At 39.5% G+C, this 17522-nt stretch overlaps 3 protein-coding genes across 3 annotated transcripts; 1 reads left to right on the top strand and 2 right to left on the bottom strand.

The window, feature by feature from the left end:
- Nucleotides 1-117: 117 nt before the first annotated feature.
- On the bottom strand, nt 118-3370 carry LOC310808387 (uncharacterized protein). Its single transcript, XM_083675269.1, has 5 exons — nt 3180-3370; nt 1999-2104; nt 1596-1702; nt 1061-1233; nt 118-849 (listed from the first exon to the last, which is right to left on the bottom strand). Exons 1-5 carry the CDS (start codon nt 3289-3291, stop codon nt 577-579), a joined length of 771 nt encoding a protein of 256 aa, XP_083531395.1. The 5' UTR covers nt 3292-3370; the 3' UTR covers nt 118-576.
- Nucleotides 3371-3890: 520 nt separating this feature from the next.
- bin2a (bridging integrator 2a) lies at nt 3891-9336 on the top strand (the record flags this gene model as incomplete). Its single annotated transcript, XM_083674593.1, has 11 exons — nt 3891-3974; nt 4217-4297; nt 4513-4567; nt 5943-6037; nt 6168-6263; nt 6371-6478; nt 6575-6660; nt 6796-6871; nt 7052-7134; nt 7243-7903; nt 8230-9336. 11 exons carry the CDS (start codon nt 3891-3893, stop codon nt 8281-8283), a joined length of 1479 nt encoding a protein of 492 aa, XP_083530719.1. The 3' UTR covers nt 8284-9336.
- A 3787-nt stretch (nt 9337-13123) lies between these two features.
- On the bottom strand, nt 13124-17512 carry dazap2 (DAZ associated protein 2). The gene is made up of 4 exons (XM_083675638.1): nt 17373-17512; nt 16631-16749; nt 16272-16520; nt 13124-16084 (listed from the first exon to the last, which is right to left on the bottom strand). The coding sequence occupies exons 1-4, from the start codon at nt 17383-17385 to the stop codon at nt 15956-15958; spliced, it is 510 nt and encodes a 169-aa protein (XP_083531764.1). The 5' UTR covers nt 17386-17512; the 3' UTR covers nt 13124-15955.
- Between the last annotated feature and the right edge of the window lie 10 nt (nt 17513-17522).

The raw sequence follows: 17522 nt of genomic DNA, 5'->3' as shown, positions 1-17522 counted from the left end.
ATAATTTCAGGGTTGGAATTCATTTCCACTTTATTTGGGATCCTCTTTTTCATTGCCCCTGAGGTTGTTGATCACGTCAGTCAGTGTAAGCGCCACAGGTGTACATAACTAATTAGGAACCAACAACCAATTTATTCATCTCTCATTGCAGACTACACACAGCTATTGTTTCAACCATAGCTTTTAACATTACTAAAATAATCAAGGAGGGGTAACAGCTGTCAGAGTAGCCCAGAAGGCTGAGGAACAAGCATGGTTTTCAAAGACTTTGTCAAGGATTGGAATATTCAACAATATGTATATATTCTGTGTGTGACAATACAAAATAAAGTAACTTATCAAAAAAGAGTCCTTGTGCAACATTCATAATGTCTCAGGGCGTATGTGTGTTTGTGCCTATGTACCCTCTCTGAGCAAGAGCAGCAAGAGTCACATAATAGTGAAACAGGAGTTCAGTGAGTGCCCTCTGATAAGAGACTACAGTAGGAGATATGTTGGGCACGTGGCGATTACTATGGTCCCCAGTTCAGAGACTGCCCTTTTCTGCCTGTGCTAGAAGAGTATGGATAGAATAGATCAAAACTTGGGCCAAAGGAGAGGGGTGTTCTTAATGTAGTTCTGGAAGGCAGAATCTGAGCCCCACTTTCTCATGGCCTGCTTCTCCAGCATGGGAATGCCACTGACGTGACGCAGCAGGAACCAGACGAACAGAGGAGACAACATAGTTATATACTGGGGTCCCCGCATCACTGATGAGGCTGAGAGGAAGAGCCCAGACCACTGCAGGATCTCTCCTAGGTAGTTCGGGTGCCGGCTGTAGGCCCAAAGTCCGCTCTGGATGAACTGTCCCTGCAGAGGCATTGCGCTAACATGAATATTCAGACAATTTGATAAGCCATTTACTGATTTGAATGTGTTATCCAAATATAGTGTTTTTCAATAGTGTTTTTTTTTATTTTTTGTCATTTGATAGCATCCCCTAAAGGATCCAATAGAAATCAATACCATTCCGGCATGGGTCTTTCATTGGTTACATACACACATTATCAAGCTGACTTACAGCATTATTTGGGTCCCCTTTGAACAGCCACTTCTGCTGGTCAGCAATGGCCTCAGTGGCAAAGCCAAGGCCCCATATACCCCAGCCAAGGTAGTCCCGCAGACCTAAGGGCTCATCTCGTTTCTCGCTGTTCAGGATGAGGGTGGGCAGGAGGGTTATAAACACCCACATAGCTGTCGGAAAGAAGGAGACATTATTTCTCAACCATAGTAGAAAAGACAAGGTAATCCAATGGAGTACTTACATGTTGTTGATGATGATCCCCTAATGCACCTGGTTCAGTCGGGACAAAATGAGAGAGAGGAACTGCTAATGCTGTCTAATTGTAACACTTTATGTTAGCTTCCATTTGGGCACAATAAACAAGTCCCTGATATCAGTGGCACTAACGCATCTGGTTTGATACATTAGTAAAGAGCTCATGGCTCTAGAGTAGTGATTTGATGTGGATCCCGAAACACAAAGGCTTGCTCAAAGATTATGTAAAATATGACTGTGGCTTCGTGAGGAAGGTAACCATAATGACTCCAAGTACCTTGAACACTCCAGTACAGAAAGAAAGTCCCAGGGCTCTCTCTGACTTTGTTAAACCTGCGATCCTGGCCGTCCTTCAGGATCCGCATGAAGAGGAATGACCCCAACCTGAAGAAAAGGACATGGAACACTTTGGTCATATTAACCCCAGCATTATTTATTAACTCACAACTTGAATGCGTTCACTGAAGGTTCTGCAACACTGGCCCAGAGGAGGCCCTGCCTTTAATAGTGGCACTAAACTGAAACAATCCTTAGTGGAATACAACATATTGACTAACATTAAATGAGCAGATTGCACATGGGCTCTGGGTGGGTGTGGCTTTTTTTCTTCTTCTCCATTGTTGGGCATTTTGAGACATTTTGAGTGTTGACACTGGATTGGAGACCCTTATCTAGTTTACCTTAGTCCCCATGCTGTCACCAATCCAGTCTGCACATTCTGTCGCACATGACGAGTCCCTCCCCACATAAGGCTCAGGTGGGCAAGCAATATAAATGTACCGGATCCTAAAACACACACAATCGTATAGTTTCAGTGCATGACAGGTGTCTCCTTGAGCATGGTGCATGGCTCTACCCACCGCTCGCTATCTATCATACTAGTTGCAGAGTAAGGCGTGTTCAATGAATATTTTACCCAGGAACCTACAGACAATTGGTTCCAAAGTTCAAGGGTAGAATTTTCACGAGCACAGATCACAGAGGAGAAGCACTAGAAGACAAGTTTAAGAAGTCTGTCAAGGAATGTAATTGGAGTGCCCATTGATCAGTAGGTAAGTAGCAGGGTTTCGTATTTTTAAGGAAAAAGTTATTATCTAGCTTCTTAATAAAATAAAATAACCTGCCAGTTTAATAAGCCCAAGATTGATTCATATAACTGTCAAAAAGTACCCTACCCTATTATTCTTATTCATTTTCAATACTATTTCCTCAAAGGCATATGACTACTCTTTGAGTGTAACTTATGAACACGTTAATATGGCAGACATTTATGAGAGGATGCCATATGCCAATGGTTTTATTATTACATTGTACGTGATATACATTGTAAATCGGCAACTGATTCAATTGTACAATGTAACAATTTGTGCGTGCCTATTACGCGCGCTCCAAGCTTTTGTTACAACATTTTCAGGGATTTTGTTTTTTTGAGTGTAGATCGCGGTGTTAGGAATGATTTACTGTCATTGGAATATGACTTGAAATCGTCAACCAACCGCAGTCAGTCGTAAAGTGACACTAACAGGATTTAAGGATGCTATACGTTATTGTAAGACGTGGATATCAGCCAATAGCTGTCTCACACTATTATTGAGGGAGGAGTCCCCGAGTTGTTTCACAACCAACAATGCTGTTCGTTAACAGTGGTTTTGCAACAGCTCAACACTTTATTTAGGACATATCTTCAATAGCAAATACACGGAATACCTGTTTTGCAATTTAGTTACTCGTCAGAATCATGCCCAAACAGTTCAAATAGATCGGTCGCTTTTGGATTAATTCAGTATTATTACACATCATGCACAATATCACTAAAACATCTCACGGTGAAGTTGTGATACAATGATAACATTGTTATTACCTGCTAAATCATAGAACTTCTCGGTTTTGAGGGCTGCGGCTATAGCCCATCCAGCCCATTGGATACCCAGGTCGGTGGCTGCACATTTTGTCAGCGTGCTCCACATTATCATGTCCAGCTAATTCTGAAGTATCAAATATTAGTCCAACATAAGACCACCCGAGCTGTCTTCATAAACACTACTGGGTAAAGTTCACTACTTCCATTATAGTATGTAGGTGTGGCTTGCCATGAGACGATGATCTCGGTGCGCACTGAGAACAGTGGGAATTGTAGTCATTTTCGATCTGAACATACCAGACAAAATATGATTTTGCTGTCATTGCATGCACTTGAATGCATCATAAAACACTTTGGGTGTTGGGCAATGCCTCAATTTTAGATTAGATTAGATTCAACTTTATTGTCATTGTGCAGAGTACAAGTACAGAGACAAGGAAATGCAGTTAGCGTCTAACCAGAAGTGCAAAAAAAGCAGAAAAGTGCAGTGTGAATTGCACAGAAAAGTGCAATTTGAGACTCTCATCAACTAAAGTTTTGAATCAGTTTGTCAAAAGGATGCTTTATTTTCCCAAAAAGGCCTATGCAACTGAATATGATTTCTATATAGGCCAGATTGATGTTTGTAACCATTTTTTTCTCCATTCTTGACTTTACCAGGAATAAAGAATTCAGCTACAAGGAACGGTAAGAAACGGAAAAGGAGATAATATGTCAGAAGGTAACAGTCCAAACGGAGGTGCTGGGGTCTTTGCCAAACGAGTCCAAAGGCAATTGAGCAGGGGCAAGGAGAAGGTATAGTGGTCACTCTACAAGCTCCCCTGTCCTATATTTTAATTGACATTAAATTTACATTTAGATTTATAAATGCAACGTGCATCCTTTGATTTTCATGTAATGATCAACCAAGATCTATTTGTAAATCCAACATCAAGAATCAGGAGTTTGCATTAAACACTGCAACATATTAGGTCCTCAAAAAGAGTCCCGAAGAACAGAGTTTTGTGCTTGACGTGTATTTGTTCTCTAATTTTCAGGTCTTGCAAAAGCTTGGAAAGACTGTGGAGACCAAAGATGAACAATTTGAGCACTGCATCCAAAACCTTACTGACCAACAGGTAGTCTCCACAGTGTACCACAAAAAGTGTATTGTATTGTTCTGAATAAATGTGGCTTGGGATGGGCAAAAACCTATAAGAGATAGATTCTTATTTATCTTTAGGATTATTACTGTATGATTTATTTTTCTGAAGCAAGATCAGGTAAATTTGTCCTTGTAAATAATAAAGACAAAGATTTATGCATTATTAGTCACTCTCATCTCTGCTTGCAGAGTGATGGGAGCCGGTTATACAAGGACCTAAAGGTCTACCTTAACTCTGTTAGAGGTAAGCAATTATTCTGTCTGTTTATGTTGTCAATGTCAAAGGTTCTTTATAATGTTATCCCTATATATAATACTATATATATACAAAGACAAATATATATATGTACAGTGCCTTCAGTAAGTATTCACCCCCTGGACTTTTTCCACATTTTGTGTTACAACCTGACTTTCAAATAGATTTAATAGATTTTATTATTATTATTATATTTATTATTATTATGTTTGTGCCACTCTTCTATACAAAATACCCCATAATGTTATTATGTTTTAGAAATGTTTACAGATTAATTAACAAAATAATCTGAAATGTCTTGAGTCAATAAGTATTAACCCCATTTGCTATGACACTCTTAAAATTAGCTAAAATGCAAAAATGGCTTCCACATGTCACTCAATAAGTTGAATTGAGTCCATCTGAGTGCAAGGATAATACTTCATGTTTTTATAGGGTCTCTGAATTGCATAGGAATCAGTTACACACTATGTAGATCAGGTTCTCATTACAAACTGAGCAAATGAATAGGACTAAAACTGCTCAGGAAAGCTACCCTGAAGCCTGGGGAGAAAAATCTTCAAAGCTGAATGGTGGAGAGGAAAAAGCACAATCAATGGAACAACACCATCCCAGTCACTCAAACAAAATTGCTCTATAACCAAGTGGCCAAAAAAAAATCTATTTCACATCCATAATTGTGTTTGCAACAATCAATTCAAGTGATACAGCAAAGAAATTGGCTGGAAATGTGTTTATTTGGTTTTTACAACAAAGCATTAACCTTAGTGCAAATCCAGCACATGCAATGCAGTTTCTGCAACATGGAATAGTGGTAGCTGCATCATGTTATGGGTATGCTTGTCACCAGCAGGGACTGGGGAGTTTGTCAGGATCAAGAGAAAACTATGAAATTCGCTGAGTTGGTAGTGACAGCCTCATCCACAGTGTGTAATTAATTCCTATGCAAATTAGAGACTATAAAAACAAAGATATTTGGTCCGAAATCACATAAACTATAATCCTTGCACTTAAATTCAACTTATTGACTAACTTGTTGAAGCCATTTTTGCATTTGAGCTAATTTTAGGAGTGACATAGCAAAGGGGGTGAATATTATTGACTCAAGACATTTCAGCGTTTCATTTTTTCACATTTCCAAAAAATAATTTTCACTTTGACAGTATGAGGGATTTTGTGTAGGTCAGTGACGACAAAATCTCAATTAAATCTATTTTAAAGTCTGGTTGTGACACAAAAATATGTGGAAAAAGTAAATACTTACTGGAGGCACTGTATATGTATATGTATACAGTGCATGGCTTAACCCTCAAAATAAGAACTCCATTTAACATGTGATCCTTGTCCTATCCACTTTCCACAGAAATGCGGGAAGCTTCGAAACGTCTTTCCATGTCTCTGTTTGATGTTTATGAGCCTGACTGGGATGGAGATGAGGATTTAGGAGGCATTGTAGAGGTCAGCAATGGAACTGCTGTTTTGTTCACTGTTGTGTATAGCTACACTAAAGGGTGCATGTGATTTCTCTATTGATTATCATGCACATTTCTGCTAAGTTGTGAACAAGGGATTTGTCTATCTGTAAAAGGCCGAAGATCTCCTGTGGAATGATTATGAGGGGAAGTTGTTAGACCAGTCACTCCACACCATGGAGTCTTATATGAGCCAGTTCCCAGATGTCAGGGTAAGGCTTCAGCAAACACACACACGCACGCACACACACACACACGCACACACACAAGTAACTCTCACTAAGAATTATTTCTCTTTCTTCTTATGTGTAATCTGTAGGAGAGGGTTGCCAAACGAGGCAGGAAGTTGATAGACTACGATTCCTCCCGTCACCACTTGGAGGCGCTGCAGAATGCTAAAAAGAGAGATGATATCAAAATATCCAAGGTCAGACAGGACACCCTTTTATTGTAAAACATTGCACTGTGAAAAGGTATTTGAGCATAACAACATGATTCTATAATGGTGCTTCTCTCTGTGCAGGCAGAGGTTGAGGTGAACAGAGCCCAGAGTGTGTTTGAAGGCATCAATACAGAACTGAGAGATGAGCTCCCTGCTCTCTATGACAGGTAAGGGACAGCTCAGTCAGAAATCAAACTACATACCATTCAAATATTCATACCATCATGTGCATAATTAAAGAGAAAGATCAAATACATATGAATAATGTTTAATTTTTGTCTTTTCTGATCTTTTCTCGAAAGCCGAATTGGATGCTATGTCTCAGTCTTTACAGCCATCTCAAATTTGCGAGATATCTTCTACAAGGAAATGGGCAAGGTATGTTGCGTCATGTTCACCTCACATTCCTCAGGGAACTTACCCTAAACTGGTCAGACCTGTAGGCAGACCTGTACTGACTTCCCACAAATAATGAGATGCAACAAAAGTCAAGGTTTTCACACAAGATACTTACAAGATACTACTTTTCTTAAATTTGTGCAATGGCCTCTTTTTCAGCTCAACCATGATTTACAGAACGTGATGAAAGAGCTCCAGGCTCAGCATCCAGACAAGGTATTTGTTGTCAAAGGATTGCAGCGGTAAGTGGATTAGGGTATTACATCTAGCACAATTTTTATATCGGTTAATTGAGAACATTTCATAAAGTGTAAAAGCAAAAGGTGCGATCAACATACACCTCATTTCAGGACTGGCTCTTTGAAGAGGCGATCGCTCATGTCCCCCAGGTCTTGGAAGGCCAGCTTCTCTGATGTTCATACGAGTTATAGCCCCAAGCACTCTCTTCCCAGTAGAGAGCACAGGTCCAGTTTCAGGTCATCTGATAGGCCTCGCTTGGATGAGTCTTGCACCAGCACCCCTGTAATCACCCCACGCTCCCTATCCTTGGATGACCCCTCCTCAGAGGCCATAGATGTAGATGCAGACTTCACCCGCAGCGATGATCCCATTGCAGAGGGCAAACCCAAGTCTGACATGGATGACACTACAGCCAGAGCCTCAGGTGCTGACCCAAAGTCAGGAGAAGAGGGAGAGAAACTTGGGGAAGAAGAGAAGGATATGAAAGATGGGGAACCTGAGCCTTCTTCAGACCAGCACTCCACCTCCTCAGACAAGAATGGAGATGGAGATGGAGATGGTGAGAGCTCCGCATTGATTGAGAGTACCTCCCAGGTGACCAACTCCCATGATTCAGAGAGCTTGGAGCTCCAGCCCTCAGCCACAGACAACACCCCGATGACCCTAGAGGAGACCCTGGAAAGCCCTGAGGTGTTGGCACCTAACGGGGTGCAGAACGGGGAGGCCTCTGACAGCTTTGATCCTCCTGACACAGATGGAATTGTCCAAAAGGTGAGTTGTCAGATTGAGACACTACTGCACAGACACAGATTGAGACATTGCTACATAGACACCACCTCTTATGACATCTCTTGTTCATGAATTCCAAAGGCCATTGGTGGGGATACTAGTCTATATGGTAAATACTGTAGGCTCTATGCACACAAAAAGACAAAAAAACCAGAATGAGCATTCATTGTTTACAGTCAGTTGTGACTGTTGATTAGTTGTGGTAGTTCAATTAACATCACAGTCAATTAAGGCATTCAATGAACACAATTCCTAATTGAAAATTGTTGGTCATTTTCAATTGCCATCTGTCTGTCTTTGGCTTCTAGGGGGCTCCTTTAGAAAAGCAGGTGTCAGAGAACGTGAGAACCACAGTGGTTTAATGAAGGACTTCCTTGGACAAGGTTGGTTCCTATCTAAAATCTGATGTAACAAGCATGATCTTGCATTAGCATTACTGGTTTCCATTTGTACTCTGTTGCCTTTGAGGCTTGAGTAACCATTTTGTATTGTTATCTTACAAAGCTGTTGATTATTAATTAACTGAATCTGAATGATACTGCAATTATGTGATGCCTGTCAACTTATATCCTGAGTTGTTAATTGTGTAATTAAATGGGTTGTTCACAGAAATAGTTTTAGGAATGAAGGAGAGTGGCTGAAGTATGCACTAGAAAAGTAGGATAAAAAAGGAGGCTTCTCAAGAGTACAGGAGGGAAAGTAGAAAATATGCATCTTGCTGTTACAACAGCAAAGGTGTGAAAGGTCTTGCTGGTGGATGATATACTTTGCAGTGATTTTGTTTTTTGTTTATTTTCTATCACTGACTCAATTGTATACTTTTGCTTTGCATAGTTTTGTTCCAACAACATAATGTTGAATTGTCTGTACATGTGCCTTTATAAAGGGTTGATACATAGTTTATTACCAATAGTTTATCTATCATAATAAACACTTATAACTCATTGGTAACAAATATGTGATAGTTGAACTTGTTTTGTGCTTGGCAAATAGTGAATTTGTATGTGACTGCACTGTTTTTGATGCTTAATAAATGACTTAATAATGCAATGCTTATAATGTGCAGACCAACTTATAAACCCTTTAACTTCAATGTAGCGTTTCCTTACTGTCTTTACCAATATAGAAACAGCACGTTTACCAATATTGAAATCGTCCTGTCACCTGAAATTGTAATTATCCTGTTATCTGTCCAATCATGCTGATTGTTATTTTATTCCATATACAGTAGGCATACTGACATAATTTTAAATCGATTTAGAACAATTCTAAGTGTTCTTTTATGTTGTGTATACTAAATGTAATACCTAAAGTAGACTAAGAAATTGTTGGCACTATTATTGAAACAAATAAACAACTTGAATGTGGTGACTGGAGGTGAAATTTAAAGGAAACCGTCTGTAGTTGATTGTCATCATACAAAATTCCAATTAAAGTTATAAAACCTCTTGAAACGTCTTCATTTATGATGTGAGAGATGAGATGTCTTACCAAATAGGGCCTATCCCAACACCAGATATAAAGTGTAATCAATGATTAGGAATACTAATACATCTAGATCAAACTGAAACTATTCCGTTTACATGATATAGACACATCATACTATACATTATACCAGAGAACCTATACATTCAAACAGCTGTCTCACCCCAGAGCCCAAGCTATTTCCACAGAGCATGCGTCGGCCACACAGAAACTTCACGGGGGCGAGCATGCATCACTTTCACGAACGGGAACGCGCCAGGATAGACGGACTTCACAAAGGGAAAGTTTCGCAAACGCGCATGTTGTGTGTGTGTGTGTGTGTCTAATATTCCGCTGTTATTGCTACTGGCTTCACCTACTTTGTTTAACATTTTGTCAATTCAGTAAGTAAGAAAAGATCGGAGTGTCTGAAGTTGACTTGAGAGAGAATATCGCCTTAAGAGAATATCGCCACCCAGGTAAGTTTGCTCTCAGCTGCTGTGACTGATGAACAATGACCAACACAAAAGTGTGAACAACGAGCAGGCTCGCAAACTAGCTCGTGTGTAGCTCTGTATAGCTAAAAGTCAGTGTAAACTGCATTTTGAGTACGCAGAGAAGGTATAGTGTCTAGTAGATTTAGCTCGTTAAAAATTAATCTAAGACCCCATGACTAGCTAGCTTAGTTACAATTACTAGTATTAGTATGAATCTCGCTAGGTAATAATAGGACTTGCAATTGACATCTGAAATTATATTTCCCTTGACAAACACAAACAACCAAGAGATGCCTTTTTATGAGACTTTATCCCAATGAAAGAGAGCTTGTTTAATCTTATAGGCTTGTCTATTAATCATAATAAAACCAAGCAAGCAGGTTTCAGTGAAACCTTGTAATGAGGAAGTGACACGATGGAGGACGGTGGCGGAGGAGGACAAGCCTGTAGCTGTCTGGGATGATTGATTCAACATTAAGGCGGAATGCTGTTGTCTCTCACTACTAAGTACACAACAGTGTATGACGGACGTTTTATTGACTGAGTTGATGTATTGTTTACACAGTGACTGTAGCAAGAACAGTTCTACCCAGCTCTGAAATGAATGAAGTTCAATGCATAGTATGTACTACTTCAGTAAAAACATTGTTATAACATGCTGTTAGGTCTACATAGTAGTACCAGTAGGCTGCATGATAATGGAACTGAGTGAAACATGAACTGCTGTAACAACAATGTTTCGTTGTTAAACGTGTTAATACAACGTTACTACACAGGTATATGGTAATGTGAAGTGTGACTGAATATGTATATTGTTTATTATACTCTTTATTGAAGAGGCTAGGATATCAGACTACAGTGTTGACATGGTACCAATGTTGACACAGTGTAGCCTATGAGCCAGGTTTGTTCTTCCTATACCACAGCCAAAGTTAGTTGAATATGGGTATTATTGTTGTATATGGGTATTATTGAAATTCGATAGGTGGCATTTGTCTTGAGAGTACTCACATTGAACGTTATTCCCCTCAAATAAAGTTTCAAACACTTGAGAATTAGTTTTGTCTTGGTATTTAATTTCTGTGCTTTTCATTTCTTCCAAGTTTGAATCGAACATCTGACATCAACCACCATGACTTCTATTCCGCCCATGACAGGTAAGCAGACAGAATATATTTTCGGTTCTGTATGAAATATTCTCTAATGACAGTTTCTGATGCAGTGTTTTCAATGTCTCATAACACTTCATAGTCATGACATTTGACAAATGTTCGGTGAGCATCGGCATCAAAGTGTCACGTTGCATAAAGACAAAACAAGTTTGATGTACTTATAGATATATATAAATAGATGCAGAAATGAAAAATTGGTTTGACCTGAATTGCTGGCATGTTTCAGTTTCAGCCGTTGATAATCAGATTACTACAGTTCAGATTCCCTACCGTGAGAACATTATGCAGTTTCTCAAGTCGATACTGGCACAGTAACTGATAAACTGTTTGTGTCGCATTAACATGTCTTGTTGGTGTGCCTACAGCTACAGAAATGAGGCCTACAACTGCTTTTCCCACTCATACAGACTCTGCAATCATTGGATGTAAGTTCTTTTGACCATTGGCTCTTTTCTTGACTACATTTCTTCATGTTTTGGTTAGTCACAATTTGGTTAGTGAATTCTCAATTATATTCTGCTTGTATTAACTATTAAGATGTGTGCGGTAATGAACAGTTAGGCTATCTAAAACACAAGTATATGGTGTCTGTGCAAAACCCATGTTTCAAACTGTATCTGTTGCGAATTCTCCCGGTCCCTGTTCAAAAAAGCTATTGACTTTCTCTTCCCAGTGGTCATCGTCCTTGTGCTGCTGACGCTAGTGGGTCTTGGTTTCCTGCTTTACCGTTACCTGTGTCACAACAAGGGCGTCTACCGCACCGCTGGGGAGCTCGGCCCAGGGGTGGACCCTGACAAGCAGTACAGAGACCCGGCAATGGATGAAAAGGAGTATTTCATTTGAAGTTGATGGAAAGCCTGAATGGAGGAATAACATGGAGAACTGTGGGTGTTCTCAGTCAGACTGTGGGGAAATAAGAAACTGATGAGCATGTGTGAGGGACAGCTGCTGTAGAGGCTCCTCTCATGTGCCAGGAAGACATGAAACACAAAGCCCCATGTGTACATGAGCTAGGTAAACCATGAGATCAATAACAAAGTACGCTGTTGGACTTGCAACAGGGGACGAACAGAGAGTGGGTGTGTGCAGGTAACTGTGCCTGAGGCAAGAAGCTGAGCAGGTGAATGGAGGATGTCATGAGTTTTTTGTAGCAAAGGTGTAGGAAAGGAATGTAAAGACTGTCCTCCGCAGTATCATCACATAACCTGTTCATCACTCTGCCCACCCCCCCTTTGTTCAGTATTTAACGCATGTCCTGGGTGCTAATGGGGACTTTTATTAGTTGACGTATTACTGTTGACATTGCAACTTAACTTCATAATTTTTTATCAAATGCTGGTCAAGACTCAACTATTGTCTATCTCTTAAATATGGGCAGCTACATTTGAAAATGGTTACTACCTTGCTTGTTACTATTACCGGCTAGAAACCACCTTGTGTTTGGATCTGCTGAACGTAGTTACTGACGTGACAGCCCTGTTTGATGGGTGGCAATAAAGCGTCTATTTTCATACCAGTCTCATCATTGATTGGTGGCGAGTAAAGAAAACAGTCACATGTAACAAAGACGGAATGGAAACAAACCTCACTTCCTACAATGGTTGATTTATATAAGAATTGAATTCATTTCAACAGGGAGAAGGTGTATATAATATTGACTGTAAACATTTCTGCACTACTTAATATTCATGAGCTACTTGAGTTCTGATGCACCTTTACAAGAACCTTTCTTTACCTGTACCTAAGTTATGGAGTGGTTTGTTATCAACAATGGTACTAATGTAGTTACAGTGTTATTAAAGGAGCAATTATAATGCAAATATATTACTATTCCGAAATGAAAGAGCAGACCTCTGAACTTAAACTACTAAAGAAAAGGTAGCGTTTCAAATTTCCAAAATAGCCTTTATTCTAAATTTTCATCTTATGTTTTAAGTTTAGTATCAAAAAAGTGAAGTGCACCAAAGTTCTTTTGCAAAGAGTTCTGTCTTTCACATGCATGTTTAAGCAAACCAACGTGACACTCATCTCCTTAGTCTTAGTAATCTTAAAAGATAGAATGTACCATAGTCCATCAAATCACTTTAATACATATATCCATATTATAAAAATTTGAAAGAGAGAATCCCTGAACTATAAATGTCCATAAATCCTTCAACAGAGACTTTTAGTCCACACTGACCTTGGTTGGCATGGCATCTACTGGTAAGCATTACAGTACATCATATTGCTGGGACTAAGCCACCATTATGTTGCTGCATTACAAACACCTTATTGTCAGGTCTGGGAAAAAGAACAGAAAAATGACAGTTTGTTTTGAAAGCTGTGACCCCTTTTTTAACTGAAGCAACAGCATGTGTTTGGGAGTGAACACAACACACATACAGCCATGCAAAATATGCGCGACATGTCACCCATGTCTGGAATGGTAGATGGTCATGTGATCAGTGTTACCAAGATGAAATGCATCTGATAATAATACATTGTCTGCAACAGGTTGCATGCTAACAGGTTTCCAGACAGCTGGTCAACTGACCAAAGTAACCTGGAATTCACATTTCAGTGAGGACTACTTCCGTTTCATGAGGGCCACAACTATCAAACCTATTATGTCGGATACCCAGTGACACATGACTTTCAATCAGGACATACAAGACATGAGTTACATTACATGACATAGCTGAAATAAACAGAATACAAAAATCTGCTAGGAATGATGTTAAAATGTCTTCTAAAAAATATCTAATTACTGAATCCAGACTGACTGGATCAAACTTAGGCTAGTCTTTGACATTTATTACTTCATGGGCCGGTTTCACAAACAAGGCTTAAGCCTAGTCCTGGACTAATTCACACTTTCAATGGCAAATTGCCACTGAGGACGCTTTTTAGTCTAGGACTAGGCTTAAGCCTTGTCTGTGAAACCGGTCCTATGTTTATAAGGTAGTTTAATTAGCAGCACAAAAATGTATCAAAAAGAAACAGTTGATGTGCCCTTGTTGCAAAATGATGATGCAATGCATATTGTCATTAAGAAGAAAATGTATTCATAAATATGTTGTGGCTTAAAACTACTCTTAAACAAATCAGACAAGGGCAATCAATGTGCAAGTGATCTGCTGCAGTCCTAAAACATTAAGGAACCCCCCCCACACTCCCCACCCCTTTATTAAAAGAAAGTACATTTCAATGAAATTCTTATAAAACAAGTAGCCTATGCCTGATGCTGTATTTGCAGTTGTTAGCATTTGACTAAAAACAAAACAAAGCTGAATTGTTTAGCAGTGCACATAAATTAATATTTGTGTTATTTCTATAAAAAATTATCAATGATACATCTTTACTAAAATTAAAATTGTACAGAGCAAAAGTGCAAAAAGGCATGCAGAACTATCAAGATACGAGTACATTAAATGACATTTAACCCCATTACAAAAGACAGCAACAGCAGCAATGCCTGATTGAAGGTCTTAAGTACCAACAACTTCAACACTGCTCCTTAAATTTCATATGTTTTCATTTCAAATTGTGCCATACATTTCAGTTATTATAATTAAGTCACAACCAAACATTTAGTGCATTCTCTATACCAGATCTTTGGTACAACCAGCTCCTTGGTTATACTTACAAAGTAATTAACTCACATAAATCACTTGAAGATGTACCAAAAGAGTACTGAAAATACTGAAAAGAAACAAAACTGTTACATTTGACTTTAACCCTCTGTTATAAGGGCTACATAACTCTGTTATTACAGAGTATTGGAGGCCTTACAACTGAGGTTTAAGGTAAAGTGTTACCAAACAAACCTTTGATAATCCCCCTGATCTTAGTAGATGATTCTATCTTACATGACATATACATAAACAAAACACTGTGATGTACAACTCTGGGTATCCGACTTAGGGGTGAAAAAAACAACTTAGGCGGAAATGTAAAGCCAACCAACCCTTTCCCATCCAAATCAGAATTTGGAATTGCACCAATTTCATTCCTTTTAAAGTTTATCTAAGTTAATTTGCTTTTATTTAAGTCATGGTGCTCTTTGGCACCTGATTATGTTCATCTATGGTTGCCCAATAAGGTACAGTAAACCACCAAGGTAATTACACGTAATTATCCTGTAATCATTTGTAAATTTGTGATGAATCCTAGTTTGGTTTTTGGTCCTACCCAGTATTCTATGCTGCACACCTCGGCTTCTATGGTTTTTTTTATTTATTTTATTTTTTAGGAAATCTATCTTATGAGAGTTATGTCATTCAAATTCATCACATGGTAACAGAAACTGATGAACTTATCTTAGACATTGGGTATATTCAACACTCCATGCAAAAGCTAAAGAAAGAAACACTCTACTTGGATCAGTAGAACTCTGTATGAGGAAGACATATGGCCAAGTCCTTGAGTGTGTAAAATAAAAAGAATGAGTGATAGTGGGTGACTTGGTGAAAACACCTTGAGTCATCAACTATGTTAAATTAAGAGTTTACATTTGCAAATGTAACAGTATACATTACATTTTATCCACACTGTTGTAAAGAAGAAACTATAACCAGCAAGAGGTGAAATGTATTTTAACCAAAAACGGCAGCACAAAGATTTAGGGTAAGGTAGCCATTGCTGCAGCCTAAAAAAATCACTAATTATTGTTGTTCTCTCTCTCTCGTTCTCTTGTTCTCTCTCTCTCTCTCTCTGCGGGATCAGTCATTTGGACCGTTTTGGCGCTTCAGATCAGAAGTGGTGTACTGTACCTTTTGTTAGGGCTCTAAAGTATTACATTCCGTTAGGTGATATCAGTATCGTGGCATGGCCAAGCAGCCCGAAGAGGGAGGCGGATGGGACTAGAGAGGGTGGGGCATCGTTTAGAATGGGGGAGAGGTTAAGGACGACGCTTGCTGTTACCAGATGGTGTATCCTCCATTGGAGCCACCCATGAAGAAGTTGTTCTTGCGCTGCGTCATCATGACGTTGGCATTCTGCATGGCAGCCAGTTGAGCTGCATTAGGGATGTGTCCAGGGGGTGGGGGCTGCACCATGTTGAAGGGGTAGAAGCATGTGAGGAAATTTGCCAGGACTGTAAAGTATTTAAATCTTGTAGCCATTGATAGATTATTATTCAACATCAATAATTATTGTATTTGACTCCTTGATAACAGTACAATGTCATATCACACACAACCACATGATGTTGTGAGTGTTTTTGTGGATACTCACTGGGATGGATGCACTGCTGCCTGCCCCAAAGCGAGCTCCAGCATCATATCCTCCCTCCACCAGCACTGTGGAACCAGGGGGGTACATGGCTCCCATGTGGTAGTATGCCATGGGAACGTTGTGGCCCATTGGTCCAACAGGCATGGACTGTGGCAGTTGCATGAACATCTGAGTGCCAGGGTACGCAGAAGACATCTGCTGTAGCTGACCAGGTGCCTGAGGTTGGTGCACATATCTGGGCTGGTATATCTTTGGAGATATGGAGAAAATGAGAGAAGTTAGAGACTGAATCAATGGTGTTTGTAACAGAATGATGAATACTCTTTGAATATATGGACTACTTAGAGTAAATGTTTTACCTCAGAGTATGCAGGTGGTGCGTCTGAGTAAGGGGGTGCCTGAGGAGACACTTGCATAGCAGGGGGGTAAATGGGTGCGCTGTTCTGCTGAGGATACACAGCTTGCTGGGGATATGAACCTGCAATACAGAAATTATTAGTGGGTCAAATTTGCTTTGGATTTATTTATTTAATAACAGTTTAAATGTATTTAATAACAGTCAGTCAGTCCAGGCAATAGTGATGCATACATTGCATTCCAGTTCACACATAATCACGTAATCTTGGATTGTTTGCAAACAAAAGAAATGTCTAAAATACGGAAAGCAAAAATGTGCTGCAATGCTAGACAGTAACCAGGTCAGGAATGTAATGTTTGGCAAAAAAACCCACAAACATATCAGCATAACGTACGGTTCCATTAAAGGGGAGGGGGCGCTGTCAAATCCTCGTCAATTTAGCAATTGAGGTCAGCCTTAACGGCTAGCTAACAAGCTGGATATCCTACAATCTAGGTCGAATATTGAAACTCGCCAACAATAAGCCACCAAGGTTTATTCTGTATCCAAGTATGAGTGTAACTATCGCTGTTCAGACACCCGTGCGGCGACCACACAGGCACCGACTGACTGTTTTCTATTGTACTCGCTACGCTACGCTAAGCTAGCTATAATAATATTAGCTAGCTTTCGTTAGCTAAAACGGTGAAGACCTTGCAGCCATCCATATAGCAAATACAATGGCTGAGGACGTTAACATTTACCTTTGTTGTTCATTGTCCTGTATGGATCTGTGGGCTTCTGAGTAGAATAAGGTAAAATCGAGGTTAAGATATTTTATAACAGGCCCTATTTGATTAGAGATGCAGGTGACCGTTCACTTCCTTGTTTTTCTCAGGTTTTCAGCTTGCGTT

Source organism: Argentina silus (assembly GCF_951799395.1).
Source record: "Argentina silus genome assembly, chromosome: 8".
In the NCBI taxonomy this organism is placed as follows: Eukaryota; Metazoa; Chordata; class Actinopteri; order Argentiniformes; family Argentinidae; genus Argentina; species Argentina silus.
The sequence above is the reverse complement of the archived record's forward strand: the minus strand, read 5'-3'. Positions and strand labels throughout refer to the sequence as shown.

Excerpts from the sequence above, each read along its gene's own strand:
- LOC310808387 (XM_083675269.1), bottom strand. The coding sequence starts at position 3,291 with ATGATAATGTGGAGCACGCTGACAAAATGTGCAGCCACCGACCTGGGT. Across the intron at positions 1,703-1,998 it reads GTGACAGCATGGGGACTAAG|GTTGGGGTCATTCCTCTTCA; the intron begins GTAAACTAGATA and ends CCTTTTCTTCAG. Across the intron at positions 850-1,060 it reads AAGGGGACCCAAATAATGCT|GGACAGTTCATCCAGAGCGG; the intron begins GTAAGTCAGCTT and ends ATGCCTCTGCAG.
- dazap2 (XM_083675638.1), bottom strand. Across the intron at positions 16,521-16,630 it reads CACCACCTGCATACTCTGAG|ATATACCAGCCCAGATATGT; the intron begins GTAAAACATTTA and ends ATATCTCCAAAG. Across the intron at positions 16,085-16,271 it reads GCAGCAGTGCATCCATCCCA|CCCCCACCCCCTGGACACAT; the intron begins GTGAGTATCCAC and ends AACATGGTGCAG.